Source organism: Peromyscus californicus, unplaced genomic scaffold (genome assembly GCF_007827085.1).
Source record: "Peromyscus californicus insignis strain IS unplaced genomic scaffold, ASM782708v3 Scaffold_7__1_contigs__length_154581171, whole genome shotgun sequence".
Taxonomy (NCBI): Eukaryota; Metazoa; Chordata; class Mammalia; order Rodentia; family Cricetidae; genus Peromyscus; species Peromyscus californicus.
Genome location: NW_026294595.1, coordinates 111,716,423 through 111,742,573, shown reverse-complemented (window position 1 = coordinate 111,742,573; position 26,151 = coordinate 111,716,423). Strand labels below are relative to the sequence as shown.

Below are 26,151 nucleotides of genomic sequence, written 5' to 3'. Positions count from 1 at the left end.
TCATTGTTTCACTGGTTGCTAAGGGTTGAATGACAGAGAGACGTAAGGGATAGCTGGAGAAATTGGGTGGAAGCTTGTGGGTAGAGACAGAGGTTGACTATAGACCTGGTCCATATCCCAATTTCAGTGGTAGTTACATAACTCCACATAAGTCAAAACTCAGAAAACTGAACCAAGAAAGATTTTAATTTTATGACATGCCAATTTAAAATATTTTAAATTACAAAACAGCAATCTTTTCTAGCGAATAAATCAAAACAGTTACATAAATTAACTTTTATATCTAAGATATTTTACAGCAGTATTTTGTATTACCCCCACAGTAACATAAATCAAATCCAATTTTAAACTTTGACTTGTTCTAACATAATGCATCAGTACTACTAAAAGCAAATGATAAACCATTTTTCTCTAACAGAAACACTAAACCTTAATATATAAGTGGTATTCTCCATCTCCTGACAAATGGGAGCTCTGGGATGTCTCTGGTTTGGCTTTACAAATCTCTACTTTGCTATCTCATGGGTCTCTAATGTACACAGATTATTGTCCAAAATCCCCAAAGTAATATATTCATAGTAACATTTAAAGATTTAAGGCAGATTAAATGAATATATATATTAAGAAACAACAATCCTGGGGCTGGAGAGATGGCTCAGGAGTAAGAGTTTTTGTTGCTCTTGCATTGGACATACGTCAGAAGGTCCCATGTCAGTACCTATGTCGGGCAGCTCACAACCATCTGTAACTCTGGCTCCAGGAGACCCAACATCCTCTCCTGAGCTCTAGGGGTACCTGCACTCACAAACACATACCCACACAGAGACACACATGTATACACACAATTTAAAATTATTTCAAATAAATAATCCAGGTGGGCAAAACCTGTGATCCTAGCTACTCCAGAGACTGATAGAGAAGAATTATAAGTTAAAAGTTAGCCTGGGCAACTTAGCAAGACTCTGCTTCAAAACTGAAGTCGAGGGGGGGGGGGGGGTGGTTAGCTAGAGTAATAGCTCAGTGACAGAGCATTTGCCTAGCAAGTGAAAGGTTCAATCCTGAGAACTGAATTTTGTTTTTAAACTGAGTTTCATGTTGGACCCAGAACCTCATGCATGTTAGGCAAGAACTCTACCTCTGAGCTACATTTCCAGCACCACATTTTGCATTTTTAAAATGTAATATTTGATTCATAAGAAGTTAAGGCATAAACTATACAAAAGAGCCGGGTGGTTGTAGCAGGAATCTTAAAAGTTCTTATTACTAAAATCAAACCCGAGGCCAGTTATTGGGGTGAATGCTGGAAGATCAGAGAAGCAGAACATGCCACTGCTACCTCACCTTGCCAGTTCCTCAGCTGATCCTGTTTGCTCAGACTGGAAGCCTCTGAGTCCTCATCCAAATGGATCTCAGCTGAACTGCTGCTCGAAAGCCTGAATGTTTAACCATTCAAAAGCTTCTAGTTTCTGGTCCTCATACCTTACATATCTTTCTGCTTTCTGCCATCACTCCCTGGGATTAAAGGCTCACTTTCTGGGATTAAAGGGGTGAGTCACCATGCCTGGCTGTTTCCAATGTGGCCTTGAACTCACAGAGATCCAGAGGGATTTCTGCCTCTGGTATGCTAGGATTAAAGGCGTGTGCTACCACTGCCTAACCTCTATGTTTAATATTGTGGCTGTTCTGTCTCTGAACCCAGATAAATTTATTAGCGTGCACAATATTTTAGGGAACACAATACCACCACAGGTGGTGGTGGCACACACCTTTAATCCCAGCACTCAGGAGGCAGAGGCAGGTGTATCTCTGTGAGTTGGAGACCAGCCTGGTCTACAGAGTTAGTTCCAAGACAGCAAAGGTATGTTAATACGGAGAAATCTTGTCTCAAAAACAAACAAAAACTATATAAAAGAAAGGTAAAACAACAACACAAAATGTTTTACCACTGTCCTCTTCTGGTGTCGTTGTATATAGAAGGCACTAAATAACTGGGTTTTTTTTTGTTGTTGTTGTTGTTGTTGTTTTCAATTTAAACAAGCTAGTGAACAAAGTTAAGTGAAATTGAGAACACTGAAAACAAAAATCCCAATGGTTATCAACTAGTGAATTATACAGATAATTATATAGCCACACACTGAGAAGTCAGCAATTCAAACAAGCTGAAGAGTCTGTGGGTATAGCTCTGTGATAAAGCATAAAGCCCTAACTTCAATCAAAAAAAAAAAAAAAATGGAGGGAAAGAAAAAAAAAAGAAATGAGCTATCAATATAACAGCAAAAATGATACTCAAAATAACTACACATACCTCAAATAAAAACATGTAGTACAAGGTTCCTTTGACATGTAGTACAAGGTTCCTTTGAGATAACCATCTAGAAAATGCCTATTTCTTTATACTGATAAGTCAGCAACTGCCTAGAAAAGAGCAGCTAGAGGAATTACCAAGAAATAAGACCAAAATTTTGAGGGTCATGAATATGTTCATTATCTGATTGTGATGATGTTTCACCAGTGTATACATGTAAAGCATACTATGTTGTATACTTTAAATAGATGTTGCTATTTGCACCACAAGTTTATCTCAATAAGCCTATGCTTAAAAGAAGGTCTTTTGATTTTAAAAGTCATCTTCCTGGCCTGGGATAATGTATTTAGACAACCCTCTTTTTCAAATAGATGCACATAGTGGAAAGCCAAAGAATTTCAGTCATTGGAAGGCGTAAACAAAATCTGTAATAATCCAAAGATTTAATTATAATATAATAAAAACAGCTAGTTAATATTTTCATAGTTGTTACTATGTGCCATTTACTTCTTTTAAAAAATTTATTATTTTTAATTATGTGTAAAGGTATGTTCATCTGAGGGTAGACACCCGTAGCTGTCAGACACCTTGGATCCCCCAAAAAGCTGGAGTTACAGGCAATAGTGAACTGCTTGACATAGGCACTGGGAACTAAACGTTAGAAGAGCACATAGCTCTTAACTGCTGAGCCCTCTCTCCAGCCCATGTCAGGTAATTCTAAAAAGCATGTTTCAGGTATTAACTTATCTAGCTCTCACCTGAGTACTACCTTACAAGTTACAAGACTAAAGCCCAAGGGTAGGTAATGTCTATTAGATTCCAGAGCTTGGAGCTGGTAAGTGGAGGAGGCAGGATGTAAAGCCAGGCCAGACAGTTTCAGAGCTGATTTGCTTAACCACCCACATGATCACCACCCTCAATATACCATGCAGCATGTAAAACCACAATCAATCAATAGTGAAATGTAATAATGTCTTCCTTCACAGTCAGAAACCATACATAGCCACAGTGGAAACATTCATGTGCGACTCATTAAAACAAGTGACTTTCACTCTTCTTTCTCACTTAATACATTGAGGGGGAAAAAGGAAACAGACTGCAAAATAACCAATAACTGCGAAGCTGATTGGTAAGGTAACCAATTATGGGGATGCTGATTGGTAAGATAACCAATTACTGGGAAGCTGGTTCACCACACTCCCAATCTAATATTCCTCACTGTCTTCAAAATCCTAAGTAAAGCCAACCAGAAAAAAGGAAAAAAACAATCATACTCATAACAGCATGAAAAGCATACGTCATTTTCAGTGCTATCAAATACCTTAGTAGCATCTCAGTTCCTCCCAGAGTCTGGATTTCTGTCTAGAACTAGTCTGAAGTCTGGTTTAGAAGCTTCCCAGGTGACTGTCACGGGCAGCCAAGATTAAGAACTCCTGATTTTGATTTCTCATTAAAGGAAGACACAGAAGAAAGCCTGGGGGGCTACAAAAAGCTGAGGTAAGTCACAGCCCAAAGTTTCCAAGTCAACATCATACTGTCCCCATATGCAATTTCTAATCATTCAAGTAAACTCCCAGATGATGTTGACCCAGCTGGTAGATAACTACACTGAGCAACAAGGCCATAGTAAACGCGAATATTAGCCAACTGGTTTACAATTATGGTTATACACAGCACCCAAGAAATAGGAGAAGTGAGAACCCGTGAAGTTGCTGGTCCAGCAGTGCTAAGAACCACAGATCACTGTGTTCCTGGTTCCAGCTTGGTACATGACAAGGGAATTGAATGAGAGCCCCAAGAAAGTTGAGTGGTGGTTTTTTGTTTTGTTTTAAACCTTTCTTTGATTTTTTTACAGCATAAAGCTAGTTAAATATTGAACAAAGGCACTGGGTGAATGAACAAATGAACACAACCTACATCACATCTTAAAATATTCTGAGAATGCCGGGCGGTGCCTGTAATTACAACACTCAGGAGGGAGAAGCAAGTGGATGTCTGTGAGTTCGATCGAGGCCAAAGCAAGTTCCAGGACAGCCAAAGCTGTTACACAGAGAAACCACGTCTTGGAGGGAAAATAATAATAATAATAATAATAATAATAATAATAATAATAATAATCCCTGAGGGCTATATTTACACCTCTGGATGTAGGCAGCCATAATTTGATACAAATTGCTGTCCCGTCCATTTGGCTCTCCTTTATTCGGGAGGAATTCTCTCAACATTATTTTCATTTTAAATCTCAGTCTTCCTGCACCCTGATGTTTAACAATTTTTCAGATCTCAGAGTGTTTTCAAAAAATAATGGAGCGAGAAGGAAAACCTAAGAGAAAGATTGTGGAAAGTCTCAAAATTCAAAACAAACACACGTAGTGGTACAGAAGATGGGCCAACAGTTCAGTCCAGCTGAGGGAACAGCTAGGTTGCCAGAAGTATCATGCTCTTACCTATACTGGAGGCGGGAGGTGGGCTCGGGCTTTTTATGTTTTGTTACTGTCCAGGGTCACTGGTGGACCAGTACCTGGATGTGGAAACTCAGACCAAAAAGGCGGCAAGCAAAACCTCAGAGAGGCTTTGGCTCACTTCCCCTTTCCCAGGGTCGTCTCGCGCGTGTGAGATTGCAACCACCGCCCAAATACAAGATGGCGTAACCGGCTTCACATGGGCTGGAAGCCAGTGCCAAAACCTAAAATGGCGGCGAAACGCTAGGTGAAGTAGCGGGATAGCCGAGAGGATCTGCCCAAACAAAAAATGGCTACCGTTAACTGATCTCAAAGCTTTATAAAGAGACCGAAATAAAAATGGCGGCAGAAGCGCACTGTTTAGAGGCCGGGAATGCCATGAATACGATTGGCAGATAACGAATCACTGTAATTCAGTATGTAATGACGGACAAGGGGGGGAAAAGCCCGTAGTGTTTCCATGGTACCACAAAACTACTAGGGCAGGTGTGAAAAGTATTTTTGATAAGATTAAAAGATAGGTTGAAAAATAAAGATGGCTTTCACAAATGCCAGAGAAAAGCTAATTTAAAATATGCTTCAACATAACTTCCTAGTATTTCGGATGGTCCGAGAGAGCAAAAGACTTATCTCTGAAGCAGAAAAAAAAAATGGCAAGAACAAGGATATTAAACAATCAGTTCTGGCATGGAGTTGGGGACTCTCGACTTCTGCCTAACCCCCCACCAAGACTGGGCGGAAGTTTCCTGCCGGGCGTCCTGCTCGGACTGCGCATGCCCGCGCTCCGACCTTATTCTGGACGGTGAGGGGCGGTAGGGCGGAGCCACTTTCTACAGTTTTAGGCATCCTGAGAGGGGTGGGGCTTGAGCGCTGAGTGACAAAACGAGGCGCTTTGTGATTGGTCAGAGACCGAAAAGCAGCCAAGAAGGCTGAATTCTTCATTCATTCCAGAAGTACCTATCAAGAGAGTAGAAGGTTGCAAATTCTGCCGCCTTCTTGATGTTGTGATGGGTGTTTAACCGTTTTCAGTTTCGGTAGTTTGCAAAGACAGAATGCACCTCGGTGACGGCCGCAGTTCTCATCAGCCGGAACTTCAAGCCAATACCGGGAGAGTGGGCGGGGCCCGCGAGCTGCGCATGCGCCTTTCTGCCTCCCTGGGCAAAGGTGGCGGGACTCCGCAGCGTGTCGGCTGTGCTAGCACGGTTTCTGGGCTCCGGTGGCGGCGACGGCGGCCTGGCCGCGAGGTGCAGCTGCTGGTGGGCAGGTGAGAGCGCCCGAGCCGCCAGTGGAGAAGCCAGCTTGCGGTCCCTCTGCGTCCCCACACGCGAAGGTCGCGGGTGGCCTCGGCCAAGGGTGTTTGGGGGCGGGGATACGGAGGCAGCTGGCCACCGGAGAGTCCCCAAGGCCGGCTTTGAAAGTAGTTTCAGAACGTGGCTATCCTGTGAGTGTGGGTGGCCAGGAGTGTCCAGTACCAAGTGGAACTGGAATAAAGCTTCCTAAAGCCACCTGCGCGGTGAACTAGATGGAGAAGTTTCCCTGGGAAATAGTTGGGATCACCTGCACTGTGGCTTTCCACCTGCAACCCGGAACTCCTAACTCCTTCAGGGGAAGGGTGCCAGTGCACTGGGGACTGTCGAGTCGTGGGGGCTTCCCTCGAAACGCGAAACTGGAGCATAGAGCTTCTGGCAGCATGGTCGTGCCAACTTTGAGAAAGCAGAAACAGCACTCGGGCTTTTGATTGTATAGTGGAGATCCAAGGACATCTGACATGAGGGGAGTCCCTGAGATCATGTTCATATTCCTGGATCATTTTTTTTTTTTTTTATGTTTCCAGGGGAAAAAGTTGTTTGTTTATTTTTTATCTGCTTTCTCGTCACGTAGTGTGTGTGTAACACTATTTCATACATCAATGATCTAGACTGGCATCAGGGTTCTTCCCGCCTGGAACTTGTAGTCTAGTAATAAGTCCTAGAAAATAATGAAGAGAGGAAAGCCAAGTTCTAGATTGAGTGCTCAGAGCAAGGCTCTGTGGATAAGGGACACCCGAAAGAAGAGCTGAAGTTCAAGAATTGTGAATGAAATGCCAGGCCCATAAGACTACAAGAACCAGAAGTTGAATCTTTTTTGTTTTCTTTGGGTTTTTTGAGACAGAGTTTCTCTGTGTAGCCCTGGCTGTCTGTAGACCAGGCTGGCCTCAAACTCAGAGATTCTCCCACCTCTGCCTCCAGAGTGCTGCTATTAAAGCTGTGCGCCACCACCGCCCGGCCAGAAATTGGATCTTTAAAGGTACACTTTAGAGTTGCTGGCAACTTGAGACAGCAGGGCATTGACTCCCTGGGGAAATAAACGGCCTAAACTACTTAAAATGAGCACAAAGGCAGTTGTCATTCTAGAGCTCAGTCTTGACCCTCTCTCTGGTCAGATGGTCCTCCAGTTTCTGAGATTTTTAGATCTCTTATCACCTAGTTGTCTGGACATCTAGACCCAGGCACTGCATGGAGCAGAGCGTAGTTGGTGTCTATTGATATCCATCCACCCCGCCCTGTACTCCTCCAGGCACCACCTGGCTTGGAGAATTAACTCCAAACAAACAACCACAGTTTGTATGTGAGATGATCTGAAGGTTATGGGTTATTGTTGGTTACTGGTTTGTATGTGATAAGCTGTTAATAACGTATTTGGAGATTATGGAATACAGAATACAAAATTATCCTCTACTATGAAACACAAAGTTGCCCCTGCTCACCTATCGTAACGAGCCACCCTGTGAGGAGTAAGAGAGCAAGATTCTCTAATCTCTGTTCTACAGTGAGAATTAAGTAGAGGAACACAACAAGTGGCTGCCACGTTCTCTGTGGTACGTGGCTGTTAACTAATTGTGAATATTGACTAAAAAACATTGGGATTAATTCAGAGGAAATAAAGAAGTATGGTTTTGAAAAATGAGTACACTTGTTGTAGACTATTACTTTAACTATGTAAAGATGTGTTACATTTGTTTATGTTGCAGAATATTACTTTATGTAAAGTTGTGTTGCATTTTTTAACTAGGCAAAGATGTGTTACATTTGTTTATGCTGCATTTGTTTAATTATGTAAAGATATTTTACCTTGCCTGCCTAAGGCACCTGATTGGTCCAATAAAAAGCTGAATGGCTAATAGCTAGGCAGTAGAGGGATAGGTGGGGCTGGCAGGCAGAGAGAATTAAGTAAGAGGAAAGAAGAGAAGAGAGGAGAGAACAAGGGAGAAGGAGAAGCCTGGGGCCAGCTAGACAGCCACCAGCCAGACTCGGAGTAGGACACACAGAATGAAAGGTAAAAAGACCCAAAGCAAAATGTAGAAGAGAAACAGGTTAATTTAGAAGTTATAAGAGCTAGTGGGACAAGCATAAGTTAAGGCAGAGCATTCATAATTAATAAGTCTCCGTGTCATGATTTGGGAGCTGATTGGTGGCGCAAAAGAAAGGCTGCTGCAGACTTGACTTAGTTCTTTTGTTTTGACTCCTCTACAGTGTTCAGTCCTGGATTATAGAGATCACCACCTTCTAAATTTGTTCTTGGCTCAGAGGACAAACTCCATTCCTTATTCACCTTGGTGGTTTTCCTAATCTAATAAGATTGCCAGGATGTGTGGACAGTTAGTGAGGATTTGAATAAAAGTAACTCCACACATACCTTAAGTGAAAATTGACCTGAGCACTAGAGACATTTGGATCAATACAGTGTTTTCCTAATTTTGTAAATTATAACCAAGAGATTAGCAGTGTAATCACATTGCTCAAGCAGGAGTTTCTGGAGGGGTCTGCTTTTATGTGTTAGAGATCATGCATCTGTCCCAGTAACAGCTGCCATGCATTGAGCACTTACCCATGCTCACACTATAGTGTTCTAAATATGTATAATTTTTATAATGTGATAGTCTATGAGATTGAGGCAGGAACCAATTTCCCCAAGATGGTAACTAGTTTGTGGTGGGGGTTAAAGTTGATTCTCATGTTTGCTCAAAGCTTTTGTTCTTGTCCAACATTTCTGAAAGTGCAGATCAGGTATCAGAACTTTCAAATCTAATCACTTGGTAACTATAACTTTATTAACTGTCATCAGAGAAGCGTACGTGACCTCTACTCGGTGTTTGCTGCTTTTCTGTGCCTTAGAAGTTTTCTTATTTCCACAACTTGCCTGGCTTATACACCTGACTGTTAGCTATCTTGTAACATCTTGTATTCTGACTATAGACACACACACCCCAAGCATGTGCCCCCGAAAACACAAAGCCTGTTTCTTGAGAATCTGAATATTTTTATTTTTTGTCTAGCATACTGAATTGGAGGCCAGCCTGGGGTTACATGTGACCCTGTCTCAAAACAAAAACAACAAAAAAAGGAAAAACATCCTGCCTTTTCAGATGACCAAGTGATACTACTAATAGTCACTGAGTCCAGTGCTTCCGGTATGTTCATTGCACAGCAGATTTTGATGTGGAAGCCATTATTACTCTTTTGCCAGTGACCGGGAGAGTAAGTGGCTCAACTAAGGCAGTTCAGTTACAGATAGGGTTCAAGTAGCATTTGAAGCCCAGGCAGTAGGAATCCACAGCTCAGTCCCTTAAGTCACTGCCTTAGGATGTATTCTTATTAACCTGATTTACCCTAGTCTCTGAAAACTGGTCAGTAGAAACTAAATCTTGATGGCCTTTGAATGCTATTCTAAGATTAAACTTTCACTCTGCTGTCAAAAATGTCACTGTATCTTCCAGGCAAACAAACATGACTTCCCATTCCTCTCTGTAAGTTAGGAGTACAGAGGCTGTTGGAGGTCACACAAACAGTAGCTCTCAAACTTCAGCTTTAGGGCTTCCTGTAGTCCTTTAGGACTTCATTGTAGTCAGTGTTTCTGGACAATGCCCTAGAGTTTCCGCTTTAGTGGTCAGGGCAGCCTGAGAATTTACATTTCTGCTAAGTTCCCAGGTGAATGACTCATGCTAAAGATGATGAGGCCACAAAAGAAGAAAGTCATTTAGAGGTCATAAGTGTCTGAACTATGCTTTTTTTTTTGGGGGGGGGGCATATGTAATGGCAAGATGTGGCAGCTGACTTGAAGAGTGAGGGAAAGGGCAGAATACATTATATCCAGATCTCCGAGTTAACCAGCTTAGTCTAAGATATTTTTAATCGTATTTTGTTTTTAATTGTGTATACATGTTTGTGTCTGTGTTGGGATATGTGCAGTGAGTGCAGGTGCCCTCCGAGGTCTGAAGGTGTCCAGTCCCCCTGGAACTAGAGTCACATACAGGTACTTAGGAGCCACCTGGTAAGGGTGCTGGGTACCAAATTCCGTCCTTTTCAAGAGCTCTTAGCTACTGAGCCATCCTTCCCTCCATATCCACCTTTTTCCACCACCCACCCCCAAACAAAATCCAGGTGTAAATAACAGCAGTCCAGAAAGGAAAGAGGATTGTGTTGTTGCTGTTGACTCAGATTGGTTTGTTTTTGTTTGTTGTGATTCTTTTTGAGATAGTTTCATGTAGCCCAGGCTATTAACTGTTTTGCCGAAGGACGGATGACCTTGAAGAATGCTGTCTCCTCAATAATTCTGTAATTCCTAATCCTGAGATGATAGGCCTTGGTTCTTTTCGGTGGAGAAAATTGATCACAGCATGCAGAGGAAGATGACCTTCAAAAGTGGGAGGTTGAAGATAGAAGAGAGGGGTCAATGGTGTTAGAACTGACAGTGTGATGGCAAATGAAACTGGACCATAGGTAACTGCTTCCTTATTTTAGACAGTAGGGAAGGTTAAGAGCTGGGATGAGTACATTTTTACAGTGTGGACAAGAAATTGAGAGTATTAATATCCCATAACTACCATTCTCTAGCTATTAGGTTATTTGCAAAAACAAAGGTAGAATAAAATGAAAATCTCAAAAATGGTGAAGGGTAGAAATTGGCCCTTTGAAAATTTAGAGCAGATTAGGGTCAGTTAAAAATCTCTGCTGTCACTCTGAGAGCCAAGCAACTGGATATTTATCTAGAACAATCTGCATGATTTCCAGTCCCTCTCCCCCACCAGTACTAATGCCAGATGATAATCAAGATAATTATAACTCAAACATAATATCAGATAATAATCAGGAAAACCAGTGAAAGGCCATGGGAGACCTCTGAGACATCTCCAAACCACTGTATCTTTTCAGATGAATCTCGACTGCCAGTAGGTTTAAAAACCTACTGGCATATTTTCAACCACTAATCAATTGTATTTTGGACTCCACAGTTAATGACACCCTCATACAAGTCTTGTAAGGGTTTCAGTATTATTTGCTTTTAATCATAAATACACTGAACTAACAGTAATGCTGAAGAATAGCAAAGACCATAAAATTCTCATAATGTATTGATTTTTAACATTTACTGACAACTGATAAATTTCCTGACTTAGATGTTGATTGAGCTATCTTTGAAAGGTAAAGTAAGATGGTACAGAGTGGAAACTGTAGAACAGGAGTCAGTTTTAAACCATGGGTTCATCGGGAGTTGAAGTTTGTTGATTTAGTGTGTGTCTGTATTTATAAGACTAGAAAAGTCTAACAAAATGGGTGCCATTTTAGGAGATATGTCTAGAAAATGTGCAGAAAAGGCAAACCATCGTTCTCTTTATCATGCTGGGCAGGTTAGGCATGAACACGATATGCATTCATTTTTTTAAAAACTGTACATATAAGGTGTCATGTGTTTTGATAACGTATATGTTGTATAATGATTAAATCAGGTTAAACATAACTATCTCTTTAAAAGTCAATTCTTTATGATGAAAACTTTCAGAATCCTTTCTTCTAGCCTTTTTTCTAGTTGTACCTGGTGTCTATACTGAGGACCAAGCTTGAAAGGCTATTTAAATTGAAAATAACATGAACTGTTTTTACAATGACTAAATTTTTAAAAGAACTATTCAAGGCAGTGTTTGGAATTCAGAAATAATGAATTCATAAATATCCAACATCAACATTTTCATTAAAGGCATGAAGTTATAGTAAATATCAACCATCCTAAACATGAGATCTGGATCAATTAATTCTAATATCCTAGCTGATGTTCTCTTCATGACTGTGTTGCATTTTGTGCAAGTGTTGTTTCTCATATATTTTAAAAAGCAGAATGAACTCCTTACACTGTGCCTAAAGCACCAGCAGATGGCGCCCAAGAAACCTCAGAGGCAAACTATGAATCTCCTGTTTTAAAAAAAATAAAACCAAAAATAATAAAACCTGTATTCAAATTGTTAGGGGAAAATAACCAAACAATTATTTTAATTGACACTGTTACAGGAACAGGGTAATCTGATATCTAGAACCCAAGTGTTTGGGATTTTTTTCTCCCTCCACCTTAATGTCATTTCTGCCACCAAGAAATCTTCTTTCAGCTGGGGATGTAACAATTGCAGAAAACCTGATGAAAGTTACTGGGAAATTCAAGAGCTAAAATCTCTTATGTAAAAATGAAGAAGGAGTAGTTGCCATCATAGATAGAAATGAAATAAATTTTAAAAATAGTTGTGGTCTGAAGTATGTATTTCACTGTTTTCCTTTTGTGGCCCTTAGGTGTAATTACCCATGTTTTGTAACAAGGTAGAGGTATATCTGTTCATTCAGCTTTGCTGTTCTGTAGGAAGAACAAGCTAAAGTAAACATAACTAATCTAACTGAATGAATGATACAGACACCTGTGCTCTGATTTAGGGCAAGTAGCACGAGACCATTGTCAACCTCTGGAATCTGTGACAGGCTCAGAACACTCTGAGGAGTTCATTTTCATCACATTCTGGAAATTCTAGGCCAGTGCTCCCAAGCAGGAGCTCATTCTTAACTTTCGAGAAATTGCTTCATAGTCAGCTTTTTTTACTGTGTGTATTAGAGGTTGCTTTCATTGGATGTCTGTACTGCATGTGTGCCCAATGCCAGCAGAGACCTGGATGTTGGATCCCCTCGAATTGGAGTTACAGGTGGTTGTGAGCTGCTTTGTAGGTACTGGGAACTAAACCCAGGCACGCTAGAAGAGCGGCAAGTACTCTTAACTACTGAGCCATCTCTAGCCTGTAAGTGAACGTTATTAAAGTGTGCTATACTGTTTGTGTTGGTAGGCATGATTTGAGACCGTTTATGTTTAGAGGTTGGTTTAATTTAAATTTTTTTCCTTTAAATGTAATTTTTTTTCCTTAGGTGTACTGATATCAACAGACTATGAACTTTCAGAACCTCTGGAGAGAATACAAAGTTCTGATTGTTATGGTACCTTTAATTGGGTTCATACATTTGGGGTGGCACGGAATCAAAAGCAGCCCTGTCTTCCAAATTCCTAAGGACGATACCACTGAACCAGATAGTCTGGCACTTGCAAGTCAACCGAAGAGCCAGACCTAGGAGAAGTAGCAGGCTTGCACTTTTCAGGTAAGTTTCATTAAATCTGGTCAGCCATTTGTTATTTTCCAGTAATGGGAACTTAATTTTTTATAGCACTCTGGCAAGAAAAAAAAAAACCTAAATTAAAAATTTATTTTTGTTAAGATATACCCAAAACACTCATTATTTTTAAGACAAAAATAGCTATATTTACAGTTTCAAAATTATTTCTATGAGTAGAAATGACTGAATTCAAGAGGATATGATTATATAGTTCAGGTCTATAATCCTCTATCCATAATTCAAAATCTGAATTTTTAGAAAGCAAAACACATGTTAAACTCCTTTAGCAGCAAAACTTGATTTTATCTGACATGAGGCAATTGGAAGTATTTCTTCCACTTAATCCTAAACTTTAGATTCTCTGCAGAAATGCCTTTCCTTATGAGTGCTGTGTTGATTGTGGTATGCACTATCTTCTTCATTGCATAATTACACAGTCCAAGAAATTCTAAAGTATGAAACTCACTGGCCCCAAGGGTTCCATGAAGAGAATTACGACTCTGTAATTGTCTCACTCAAACTGCAGCTGGGTCTGAAACTTAGAGGACTCCTCCTGTCTCAGCCTCCCAAATGTAAGTATTGATATGAGCCATCATGTCAGCACATTTTTTTCTAATATGGCTTTTTTCACCTTGAGTTGAGAAATGTGCTATAAATTCTGGCATAAGGTCAGTGGTTTTAGGAGAACCTCAGGGCAGCTTTACTCGTTTAAAGACGACTGATGTCCTAGCTTGCTATAAAACTGATCATTGTGCCAGGCATGTTAGTGCTCACCTTTAGTCCCAGCACTTGGGAGGCAGAGGCAGGTGGATCCCTGTGAGTTCAAGGCCAGCCTGGTCTACAAAGCAAGTTCCAGGACAGCCAGGTCTACACACAGAGAAACCCTTTCTTGAAAAACAACAACAATAACAACAAAAAGAGCTGATCATTGCTACCTATAATCTCAGCACTCTGGATTCTGAGGCAGGGGGATCAGGAGTTGAGGGCAGCCTAGCTGCATAGTGAGACCCTACCTCAACAATAGCAACAAAAATTTATTTCAAATCAAGATTTTATTTTTAAATGTTCATAAGGAGGAAAATAAAGCATGATTTAAAATATTAGTTAATTTTTTGGCATAAAAAGTTGAATAACAACAAAATATTAGAAACTTAACTTAAAATAATAGCCTTAGGGATAGTCTTTGTGTTATAAAATCTAAATGTATTTAAAAGGATTTATGTGTGTGTGAGAGTTTGTGTCTGTGTGCACATGTGTACATGCGTACCGCTTGTGTGTGAGTGCCCGCAAAGGCCTAAGGTAACAGAACCCTGGAACTGGAGTTTTTTGAGCCACCAACTTGGGTACTGGGTACTGAACTTGGGTCCTCTGAAAAGAGCAGCAAGTCCCCTTGACCCGCTCCTAGGCAGAAAGACTTTTCCTGGGTAGGAAAAGGGAGTTAGATGTATTAGATGCTTGATGTTTATAGATCAGTCCTTTCAGACTCTGTAAGACCATTATAGGGTGTGCGTGTAGAACTTTAGTTTTTTTCTCATAAGTTGAGAGGCCATGTATAGTCAGACTTGAAGAGAAAAAACTTCCTTGCTCAAAAATAAGTACTAAAACTGAAAAAGAAAGAATTTCCTAAACTATTAGATGAACATAGTAAGAGATTTTAGATGTCGATGAGCAATAGATGATTTTAGAGGGCTGGGTGTGGTGGTCCACACCTGTAATCCCAGGATTTAGGAGACTAAGGCAGGAGGATTGCAAGTTCAAAACCACCCAGCACTACATGATAATATAACATTATCTCCAAAAAAGTAAGAGAAACCAAATGAAATTGAAGCCAACACTGCCAGATAAGCAAAGAGAATTAAGTATTTCAATTGGCTTTGGATAGGTAGAAGCTAAAGCCAAGTTCAGAGTACACTAAACACTAATTCTAAATAAGCAAAGCTCATGAAGAAAAGTTCTCTGTCAGTCCATTGGTACTTTTTTATTTTGTAGAAAATTTCAAACATTATAAAACAAAAGGTAGAAACTGAACCCTCCTCCAACTACATATAAACACTCACCAGTATTAATTGTGAGTCTATCTTGGTTTGGGGCAGTGCTAAGGGTTGAAACTAGTGCTTTGCATATGTTAGAAGTGCTTTACCAATGAACTAGGTACCCTTTTCCTCATCCTTTTAACTGATAGAGAATTTAAATCCCTTATACATTCTTTCTGTGTGTATCTTTAATGGTAATAGTAAACATTTATAGTACTACAATGGGACCAACATTTGTACTAACCACACTGAGAAAACTAACACAAACTCTTTACTGTGACTTCATAACCAGGGCCTGATCGTATTTCTGAATTTTTATTTAAAATCAACAAAAGCAAAATGTGCTGTGGGATGTCGTTCTGTATGCTGTGAATATGTGTTGCTCTGATTGGTTGATAAATAAAACACTGATTGACCAGTAGCCAGGCAGGAAGTGTAGGCAGGGTAAGCAGACAAGGAGAATTCTGGGAAGAGGAAGGGCTGAGTCACGAGTCACCAGCCAGACACAGAGGAAGCAAGATGTGAAGGCAGAACTGAGAAAAGGTACCAAGCCATGTGGCTAAGCATAAATAAGAATTATGGGTTAATTTAAGTGTAAAAGCTAGTCAGTAATAAGCCTGAGCTAATGGCCAAGCAATTATAATTAATATAAGCCTCTGTGTGTTTACTTGGGGGACACGAGTGGGAGAGATTTGTCCCAACCACCGGCTAGCCAGGACACAGGAAAACTTCCAGCTACAAAAATGGGTTTCCTAGAGTCTAGATCCAGACATGCACACATTTGGTAAATGATACCTATTTCTAGAGGATTGCATTTCCCCTGTCTACTTTGTTAGAAATTTCCCACATTATGAATTTAGCTGATTGCATCCGTTTCTGTAAACTAGGAGTTAAAACAAAAGCCTACTTATTTGTTGTTGTTGGCTTTGTTTTGAACAATACTTGTAGATAGGACTGTGGTACATGTCTTAGACAATTCCTTGTTTAAATCAGTTTGGCTTATACCACCATAGGAAGCCATGGTCTACTTTGAGAAGTACCACGGGCTAACTAGTAAGATTAGTACTATTTTAAAACATTTTTTAATAATTGTATTTATTTGTTTATTCATTCATTCATTTGTTGGGTGTTGTACCACAGCACACATGTGGAGGTCAGATGACAACTTGGGAATCAGTTGCTTCTCTTCTTCTACCTTGAGGATGTTGGATTCAAACTCAGGTCGTCAGGACTTAATGGCAGATGTTTATCCATTGAGCCATCTTGCTGACCCAAGATTAATATGACTGATGCCAATTTCAGTCCAAATGGCAAACCTGGTTAGCACACTCCTGAAAATAATAATTTAATAATTAGTAAACCTTGAACTTTATGACACCAGGCCTCAACAGATAAAATCCACAAGTTGAATTTCTCATACCTTATTATTAAGGCATCAGGATGTCATGCCTCAAGGCGTGCCTTTACTCCCTTACATAGAATACTAACGTTGTGTGGTGCTTAGCATTTGAAGTTGAATTGCAAAGCATGACCTCCTTTCTCTTTGTCATTGACCACATTCTTTAGGTTTTTTTTTTTTTTATTGGCATTTACCAACATTTTGGAGAGCATTAGTTGACTTTGACTTTGAAAATGATTGACTAGTAGATGAAACTATAAAATTAACTCTGACTCTAAGTCTTTAAAACATAGTTTGTACACTAATACAGTTGTTTTGCTGATTGATTCAATTAAATGCAGGCTGCTAATGATTTTCTACAGTAGGAATGCTCGCAACTGCTGACTTAGTTTCTTTTCCTGTTGCTTTAACAAATATCCTGGCAAACTTAAGGAGGAAAGTTTTTTTTGCGTTTTGTTCTGTTTTGGTTTTGGCTCACAATTCCAAGTTACAGTTCTCTATTGTGGGGACATCAAGGTGGCAGAAACTCAAAGTGGCTGGTCTCATATTCACAGTCACTGAATGCATGCCAGGGCTCAGCTTACTCTCTGTATGTAGTCTAGAATCCTCTCCTTAGGGAATTGTGCCACCCATAGTGTGCAGGTCTTCCACTAATTGAGTAATTGCCCTCACTGAGTTTATGTCCCAGTGATTCTAGAATTTGTCAGGTTAACAGTTAAAACTAACCACCACAGCTATCTTGTTGTTATGTATTTACAAACAGGATTTGATTTCAATGCAGTCCTGTCCAAGCGTAGTTTCAAAGCAAAACAAAACGATTAAAAAATAAAAATTACATCAAATAAAGAAAAACTTTTTTTTAGGTCCTGAGAGAACAAGGCCTTAGTATTTTTGTTTTTTCTAATGGAAAATAAATTTTTTTCATACAATATGTTTTGATTACAGTTTCCCCTCCCTCATCTCCTCTCAAATCCTCAGCTCCCCACCTTTCCAACTCAAGGCTTTCTCTCTCTCAAAACAAACAGGGGAAAAAAAAGGAAGGAAGGAAGAAAGAAGAGAGAGAGAAAGAGAAAATAAAACAGGCAAAGAATGTACAAGAAACACACATGCAGAGACATAGAGACATACACAACAAACCCCATAAAAACACAAAATCAGAAACCATAATATACAAGCAAAAGACAAATAAGGTTAAAAAATATGCAATATGAGGCCAAAAAACGAATCTCCAATAATACCATTGAGGTCTTTTTGTGTTGGCCATCAGCTGGCCATGGGACCTGCTTTTATGTGTGGTTTGTATACTCAGTGAAACTCTAGGAGAAACTCATTTCCTCTGAGAGCAGTTGTCAGTTGCAGATAGCCTCTGGGCTAGGAATGGAAACTTATGGCTACTTCCCCATCTTTGCACTGGGACCCTATTTGTTTTGGACGTGTGCATGCTGCACAGTTGCTGTGAGTTTATGTGTGTGCCAGTCCTGCTGTGTCTGTAAGACACTGTTTCCTTGGAGTCATCCATCACCTCTGGCTCTTACAATTTTCCCACCTCCTCTTCCACATGGGCCCCTGAATCCTGAGGGGAAAGGGTTTGATGAAGATTTCCCATTTAGGACCGTGTGTTCCAAGGTCTCTCATTCTCTGCACATTGTCTAGTTGTGAGTTTCTACTAGTTCTCATCTACTGCAGGAGGAAGCTTCTCTGATGATGGTTGAGCAAGACACTAATTTATGCATACAGCAGAATGTCATTAGGAGTCATTTTATTGCCATTATCTTTTAGCAGAATAATCATGTCTTCCTCTAGGTCCAGTATCTACCTAGTGTCGGGTTATTGACCACTTTGGCGATGACAGGTGTAGTTCCAGCTCATGAAATGCCTGAAATCCAGTCAGAGAGTGGTTGGTTACTCTAGCCTCTGTGCCACTGTTGCACCAGCGTGTTGTGCAGGAAGGTCACTATTGTAGTTCACAGGGCTTGGAGCTGGAACCTTTCTCTTCTGGAATTGTGCAGAGTACCTTGCAGTACCATGAATACTAGTCAGTAAGGGTGAAAAAAACTTAATTTTATAATGTTCTATTTTTTTTCCTAGAAACAAGAGTATTAAGTCCATTGGTTTCCCTTTCTCATTTCCAGTATGCTTGTAACAGTTAAAATCTTTTTTTAAAAATGGAGCAGAATATTAAAATTATTAAACTCGCTGCCTATAAAATACTTCGGAATTATTCTTCTAAATGTTTTTAATTTCTTATAGAAAGAAGCAACTTTGAATCTGAACTTGATAATAAAAGAAGAAATGAGAAACCCCAGTTGGATTAGAAAGAACTGGCTTCTTGTGGCTGGAGTGACTTTCGTAGGTGTCCATCTTGGAACATATTTTATACAGAGAGCTGCAAAAGAGTCTGTGAGGTCTCAGTCCAGAGACAGACAAAAGAATATTGAAGAATGAAGCAAAATAAATACTTGGAATTATTAATGTCATTAAATTAATATATACTGGTTATTGTCTGAAAACACCTTGATTTTATAGCTGATAATGGTGAATATGCAAGCTTTCATCTATGAAGAATAGTTTTTAATGTTAAAACATATGACAGTACAATAAATGAAAAACTTGTAAACAAAATAAAGCTGCCTGTACAAGTTCCCCCTGAAGCAGGATGTCTCGTTTCGAAGCTAAGAAGCCATCGTTGTGTAAAACTGAACCATTGACAAGTGAGAGAGTCAGGGCCACACTTTCTGTCTTGAAAGGAGTCCTAGCCTCATGCTATGGCCCTTCAGGGAGGCTGAAGCAGCTGCACAATGGCTTGGGAGGGTGTGTGTGTACAACCTCACAGTCCTCAGCCCTGCTCCGAAACCTTTCAGTCACCCATCCAGTATTAAAGGTCCTAACAGCAGCTGTGCAGAATCATGTGACCTGCTTCAGTGACTGTGGCTTATTTACAGCCATTCTGTGCTGTAACCTGATTGAAAATATTCAGAGAATAGGCTTGACACCCACGACAGCTATTAAGTTAAATAAATACCTCCTGAGTTTCTGCACTGGTTATCTCAAGTCTGAAGCCTGTGGCTGTCGAATCCCAGTTGACTTCAGTAGTACACATATCTTCCTGGGCTTGGTACACAGTATCTTAACCAGCAAACCTGCCTGTATGCTCACCAGAAAGGAAACTGATCACATCAGTGCTTTGATCTTGAAAGCTTTTTTGCTTACAATTCCAGAAAGTGCAGAAGACCGAATCATTTTAGGGAAAAGTATAGTTGTTCCTGTAAAGGGCCAAGGAATTACAGATTCTACTGTATTACCTGGACTGCTCATTGAAATGTCAGAAGTTCAATTAAGGAGATTATTACCCATCCAGAAGTCAAGTGCCCTCAAGGTGGCACTCTTCTGTGTGTCTTTATCCGGAGATTTTTCTAATGCTGGAGAAGGAACTGTGGTAGTCCCTTACCAAGTGTCCCTTGAGAATGCAGTTTTAGAGCAGTTGCTTAATCTGGGAAGGCAGCTAGTCAGTGACCATGTAGATCTTGTCCTGTGCCAAAAAGTTATACACCCATCTTTGAAACAGTTCCTCAGTGAGCATCACGTTATTGCCATCGACAGAGTTGGAGTGACTGTGATGGAACCCCTAAGCAAAGTGACAGGTAAAAAGTTCTCTTGGTTTTTGCACATTAAAGCTAATATGTCACCTTCTCTTTTTGAGCAGAGAAGTTTCGTTTGTGTCACCGTTAATACCTTGAAATTTTTTAGAAGCCACCAACCTTACAGCATTTGACTCATTGTGGTGGGAAAAGTTGTTTATGGAAAAGATCCCTTTGTCCAGTTACTAGAAGCAAAATGGTGGTAGGCATTTTCCATGGACTTTTCAACTCCAAGTCTGTTATGACCTAACCCTTAGTATTTTAAAGGGAGTTGAGAAGTCTAACATAATTATAAGGTCTTTAATATTATATACACAATTTTAAAATTTACAAAGCTTTTAAATCCTATTACATTCAGCTTCACTTATCATAACTCCAAGAAATGTCTGTACTTCTCCCCAAATAGTTGTTCCTAATTTGGGAGGCAGGTGTATGTATATATGTTCAACATTTAACAAGAAAACTTGTAGCTGGGTTCTTGAGAACCAAGGGCACCTTTTACAGTCAGGGCTTCCAATAGGCCTGGCCCTCACACCTTTACAACCATCTGATGAATTGATATATAGAGTAACAATCAAACTCTACAGACTAAACATGCATACATGGTTAGGACAAAAGTAACTTGAAGAGTCCCTTTTGTCAGCTACTTCTCAAATCAGTGTCCCTGTAACTGCAGTGACAAACTTCCAGAAATTGTCAGTTACATCCATATTGATTGCAATTGTTGCTTTTTGTTTAACAAGTTCCAGCTATGTTGTTGGGCTGGTCTCGAAATGCTGACCCTAAGGGAACCTCCTTAGCCTCCCAGATAGCTAGAACGACATACTCCCTGCCTTGTGATTTACAACTCATTGAACTGTTATTAAAGTTCACTATTTAAAAACAGCATGTATGCCAAATGTTGGATACTGTCAGCCAAATGACCATCAAAATGAAAGTTACTAGGAACATGGAAATAATTATTTGGAATTCATTTTTGGTACTGTAGGACAGACCTAAATTATCTACTAATTTGCATTGGTCTGGCTGTTTCCAGCTTATATACACTGGGTATTCTGGATTTGGTAAGTTAAAGTGTTTTCCATTAACACCAGTGTTGTAAATGGGCACTGATTTTCTACACTAGTCCAGATTTGTTACTTAGCCCAGATACCTAGAGCACAACATGAAAATTTTGACTCCATTAGTTTTCTGGTCTCTGGACATGGTGGCACAAACCTAATCGCAGCACTTGGGTGGAAGAGGTAGGAGGATCAAGGTCCTCAATTCTCACCTACATAGCAAGTTCAAGGACAGCCTAGACTACATGAAAGTATCTTAAAAAAATCTGGCTTCCAAAAAAGTGAGTTGCTACAAGTTACAGTTTTGATACTCAAATGTTAAGTGTTATTTCTTACAGAAGTTGATATAGATACCTATATTACAACTACATTTAGAGATTTTGCAAGTTTTAACTTATGATTTATGTACTTTTCCCCATGATAGTGGGGTAATAAACAAATAAATCAAGAATAGTATAGTGAAATAAGTATGTTATATTCTTTATTTTGGCACTTGCATACCTATTTACATTTTTTTTAAAAAAAGCTCCTAGGCAAAGTGTGTGTGTGTGTATGTATCCCCTATGTAGCTCTCCTAAAGAAACAAATGAATTTTTTAAAAAAGGACATTTCTCACCCTTTTTCAAAATTAATGAGGTTCTTAATGTGGCGTTTTTGATCTCTAAGTAGGCTTTCAGGAATCCTAGACTTCCTAAAAATACATGCAATTTTTTGTGTGCCTTTTTCTGAGAGTATAAAATAGGTTTTAACAGATTTTCAGATAGGACTGTAAGATTGAGAATATAGCTCAGTGGTAGAGCACATGTTGGGCATGTGCTCTACAATACACAATTAAATAGACACACAATTAAATGAATAAATAATACCAGTCTGCCTGGTTACATTTATTGAGCCAGAAAGACCTGACCGCTGTGAGAGGCATTATTCCCTGGGTAGGAGTTCCTAGGCGATAAAAGAAGTTGAGAAGGCAAGCTAAGCACTAGCTTGCCTGCGCACATCCCTCTGTTTCCTGATTGTGGGTGTAGTAAGAATAGGTGCTTGGAGCTCATGCTGCTGTGACTTCTCTACTCTAGTGAACTGTGACCTGGAACTGTGATCCAGAATGACCCTTTCCCCTTTTGATGGAGCATTTTATCACAGCAATGGAAAGGCAGCAATGACAAAAGTTCATAAACCAACAGCCTAAACAAGCAAAGATAGCCATGTGTTCATTTGTTATCCCAACATTCAAGAAGCTGAAGTGGGAGGATGACTACAAGTTCAAGACCAGCTTGGTCTACATTGTTAATTCTAGGCCAGCAGGAATATATCATTTAAATAGCAGAATGTGAATTTCAGAGATCTAAGAAGATGCATTTTATTTCTTTATTCTTTATTTCATATTTTAAACGATAAGCTTTGGTGGGGGGTTTATACTAGCTAGGAATTTTATTGATATTTATTCATTTTAAGAGTTCCATCTTTGCTTATACAGTTTGTATTTTCCATACTTTACAAAAATAGGAGCAATGCCTATTGGTTCCCTAAACACAATAGCTTCTTCTACTTACGGAAGTATAAAAGACGTGTGCTCGGCAAGACTTGGCTCCAAACATTTTTTCCATCTTATTCCTAATGAGGCAACTGTCTGCAGCTTGCTCCTCTGCGGCAGAAATGACACTGCCTGGGAGGAGCTGAAGGTAGGTGGACTTCCAGGGCCTATAGCAGGGAAGAAGCAGTCACATGGCAGGTGCTGCAGGTTGAGGGCTGCGGTGTTTTAGTTTTTCACTTTTTCCCAGGACTTTCCATAGTGATATAATAAGTAAAAACAAAAAGGGACAGAAATGGGGGCTGGAGATACAGCTCAAGAGTGGAGCATGTGCTTGGTACATACAAGGTTCAATCCCAACACCAAAGGAGGGAAGAGGAGAGGCAAAGGCTCAAGGAAGTTAATTTAATTGGCTGTTACAGTAAACTTGGAGGGTGTTGTACCACTTATCATTTCTGCTTTTTACAAGAAACCTAGAGGTTCTTGATGGGAAAATTTTCTAAAAAATGGCTTGAATTGCCTACCTCTTGACATGATGCCACATTGCCATCTACAATCATAGCTGTTCTGGGCGGCATGTGACCCAGACACCACAGGTTGAACACGCCTGGACTGTTGTGTACTGCTGCTAATGTGTATGAATAATTTACTCAGAAAGTGAATTTCCCAGTCACCCACTTCTTAGAGTTTATTGTTTTCTCCAGTTTTATATAAGCAAACTGACAGTATACAGAATTGTGAGTTTAAAAATTAATATATGCTTAAAGATTCATCCTTAGTAAATCAGAGATTTGCATGTTTTTTACTTACTATTGCTTGGTGCTATCATTTCTAAACAGACTTTATGGTATTTGTACATCTTACTTGTTTAGACTTTGATTTTAATGGAAGGACCAGCAAGCCTCATTATCAAAGATGTTTTTAGGCCATATGTTTGTGCGCAAAGTAGACATGAAAGAAGATATTAATCTAATTCCATGAAAACAGACTTATGGCCTCTTCATTCTCTAATCTTTATTGTAAATGCTATTAGTCACATTACTACTTTGATAAATAGATTTTGTTCTTTCTGAATTAAAATCTGGACCTTTTGTGCTATGGAGATATCTGAGTGCATAAAGATACTGAATACCAGGCCTGATGACCCAAGTGCAATTCCTAGGAGTCATGTGGTGGAAGAAGAAACCTGACTCCCACAAGTTGTCCTCTAACCTCTACACCTATATCATAGCACATGTGCACACAGACTCCCTACACACACACACACACACACACACACACACACACACACACACACACACACAGCCTTTTTAGATTAAAGAAAAATCTGTGCACCTACCACCAAGCTGGATGACTTGGGTTCAATTCCTAGAACCCACACAGTAGAAAGAAAAATCAGACTCCCACAAGTTGCCCTCTGTCCTCTACTCATGTGTCCTGGCATGCACCTTCCCCTGCCACACAGAGAGAGAGAGTTAAAAATTAAAAATAGGGCTCTGAGTTCACAGTCTAAGTTACTATGAGAGCATGGGACAGTTCACATACCACAGTGAGATCCTGATTCTAATTTGTTTCTTCCTTAGCTCACATGTCAAACAGCAATGCATGCCTTGCAGCTAACAATCAAGGAACCATGGGTTTTATTGGGAGGTGGCTGTGCAGAAACACATTTGGCTGCTCATATCAGACACAAGGTAAGTTAGACATCCTGCTCACATTACTTAAATTTTCAGCAGTTTTTGTTTTGTGAGACAATGACCAAATCATAATACCCAAGAACCTTTGGTAATTAACTTTTTAAAATTCAGATGTTTTTCTGAAGCATTTTTCTATTAGTTGATCTGTATGTTTTCACTGGTCTTATTCCTCTCTAGGTTCATAATGAGGCAGAAGACATTGTCAAAGAGGTTGGTTATTCTCGAGCAGAACTCCAGATTGCTGCTGAAGCATTTTGCAGGGCTCTGGAGTCCGTTGCTGGCTCTTTGGAACACGATGGCGGTGAAATCCTCATTGACATGAAGTATGGCCACTTTTGGTCAGGTCAATCAGATTCTGCTTCTGTTGTTCACTGGCCAGATATGCTGTCACGATGTGGCTGTGGCTTATACAACAGCCAGGAAGGACTCAGCTGGTCTTTCTTAAAAAGCACTCATCATCCTTTTGCACCACAAACCTGCCTTTCCCAGACAGCTGTGGGCTCAGCCAGCAACCTGACTGTGGACTGTTTCACTGCCAAGCTTAGTGGCCTACAGGTGGCTGTAGAGACAGCCAATTTGATTTTAGATCTTTCATATGTCATTGAAGATAAAAACTAACAGAATGGCATATTTATGTTATGAAACAAGCTAGTTCAGATGTCTAAGAAAAAATGGTTATATTGTTCTCTCCCAAAAGCCTGTTCTTCATAGGTGGACAGATGATTTATAAAAGTATAGACCTACCTACTTAAGGAAGGGTATGGATGTTAAATAGAAATTTATAGACTAATAACCCTTGATGCCCTTGTATCATCACCATCACCCCACATTTGGTGTCCTCACCACTCATTTATGTTAGGAAGTTTATAAACACTAAAGATAGTATGTCACCTAAGAATATCGGAATTGTCCTTCTACTTTCTTTCCAAGCTGCTCTGATAAGGGATCACCCTGAACTTTTCCCGTTGGCGAGATAGGAGTCTTCATTTTTTGTCATAGCCATTGTTCTTGTGTATTTAGCTTTTCATAAAACTTGTTACTTTCTTGATGTTATATTGTTGCTCTCATTTTAACTGTTATAAAAATTTGTTGGGATGTTTTAATAAAGTCATTTGTGTTCCCTAAACTTGTATATAGTCTTTACTAGAAAATACTGGAAATGTAGCCTAAGCATAGGCAACATGTTCTTGCAGTCTCAGCTACTCGGGAAGTTGAGCCAGGAGCAATGCTTAATTAAGCCAAGTCTGAGGTCTGCCTATACAATAGTAAGACCCTTCTCAGAAGTAGAAGACAACACTTCACTAATACTTGAAGAAAATTATCCAAATTCAGATGGTAAAACATGGCATGAGAATTCTTGATGAAAATAATTTCAGAGAAGCTCATTCTGGCAGAAATAAATGACAAAAAAAATAAATCATAAGCACATTGTTGTGATTAAAACTGAGGAACAAGAGAGATGACTCAGCAGTTAAGACCACTGGTTGCTCTTCCAGAGGACCTCTATCATCGTCATAAAACTGGTTTTAAGATTGTTTTCATGTGCTTCAGGTACGTTGGAATGTTCAGGTC

At 39.7% G+C, this 26,151-nt stretch overlaps 2 protein-coding genes across 4 annotated transcripts in view; one reads left to right on the top strand and one right to left on the bottom strand.

Moving 5' to 3' along the window:
* Positions 1 to 4,902, bottom strand: part of Slx4ip (SLX4 interacting protein) — a 175,587-nt gene extending 170,685 nt beyond the window's left edge. Inside the window, exons 1-2 of one of the 2 annotated variants that reach the window (XM_052724668.1) lie at positions 4,753 to 4,902; positions 3,627 to 3,787 (exon numbers count right to left, since the gene is read on the bottom strand). The gene's annotated coding sequence lies outside the window, so the exon portion shown is untranslated. The remainder of the gene's footprint in view (positions 1 to 3,626; positions 3,788 to 4,752) is intronic. The other variant, XM_052724666.1, reaches the window with a different exon arrangement.
* A 14,003-nt stretch (positions 4,903 to 18,905) lies between these two features.
* LOC128101358 (molecular chaperone MKKS) lies at positions 18,906 to 25,705 on the top strand. Of its 2 annotated transcripts, none has more exons than XM_052724423.1 (4): positions 18,906 to 19,004; positions 22,858 to 23,033; positions 24,466 to 24,576; positions 24,757 to 25,705. In XM_052724423.1, the coding sequence occupies exons 2-4, from the start codon at positions 22,863 to 22,865 to the stop codon at positions 25,195 to 25,197; spliced, it is 723 nt and encodes a 240-aa protein (XP_052580383.1). In that variant the 5' UTR covers positions 18,906 to 19,004; positions 22,858 to 22,862; the 3' UTR covers positions 25,198 to 25,705. The 2 variants fall into 2 exon arrangements, with proteins under 2 accessions (XP_052580383.1, XP_052580382.1); XM_052724422.1 differs by lacking the exon at positions 18,906 to 19,004 and adding an exon at positions 19,309 to 20,296.
* The last annotated feature ends 446 nt before the right edge of the window (positions 25,706 to 26,151 follow it).

Excerpts from the sequence above, each read along its gene's own strand:
- LOC128101358 (XM_052724422.1), top strand. The coding sequence starts at position 19,312 with ATGTCTCGTTTCGAAGCTAAGAAGCCATCGTTGTGTAAAACTGAACCA. Across the intron at positions 23,034-24,465 it reads CTGCCTGGGAGGAGCTGAAG|CTCACATGTCAAACAGCAAT; the intron begins GTAGGTGGACTT and ends TTTCTTCCTTAG. Across the intron at positions 24,577-24,756 it reads CTGCTCATATCAGACACAAG|GTTCATAATGAGGCAGAAGA; the intron begins GTAAGTTAGACA and ends ATTCCTCTCTAG.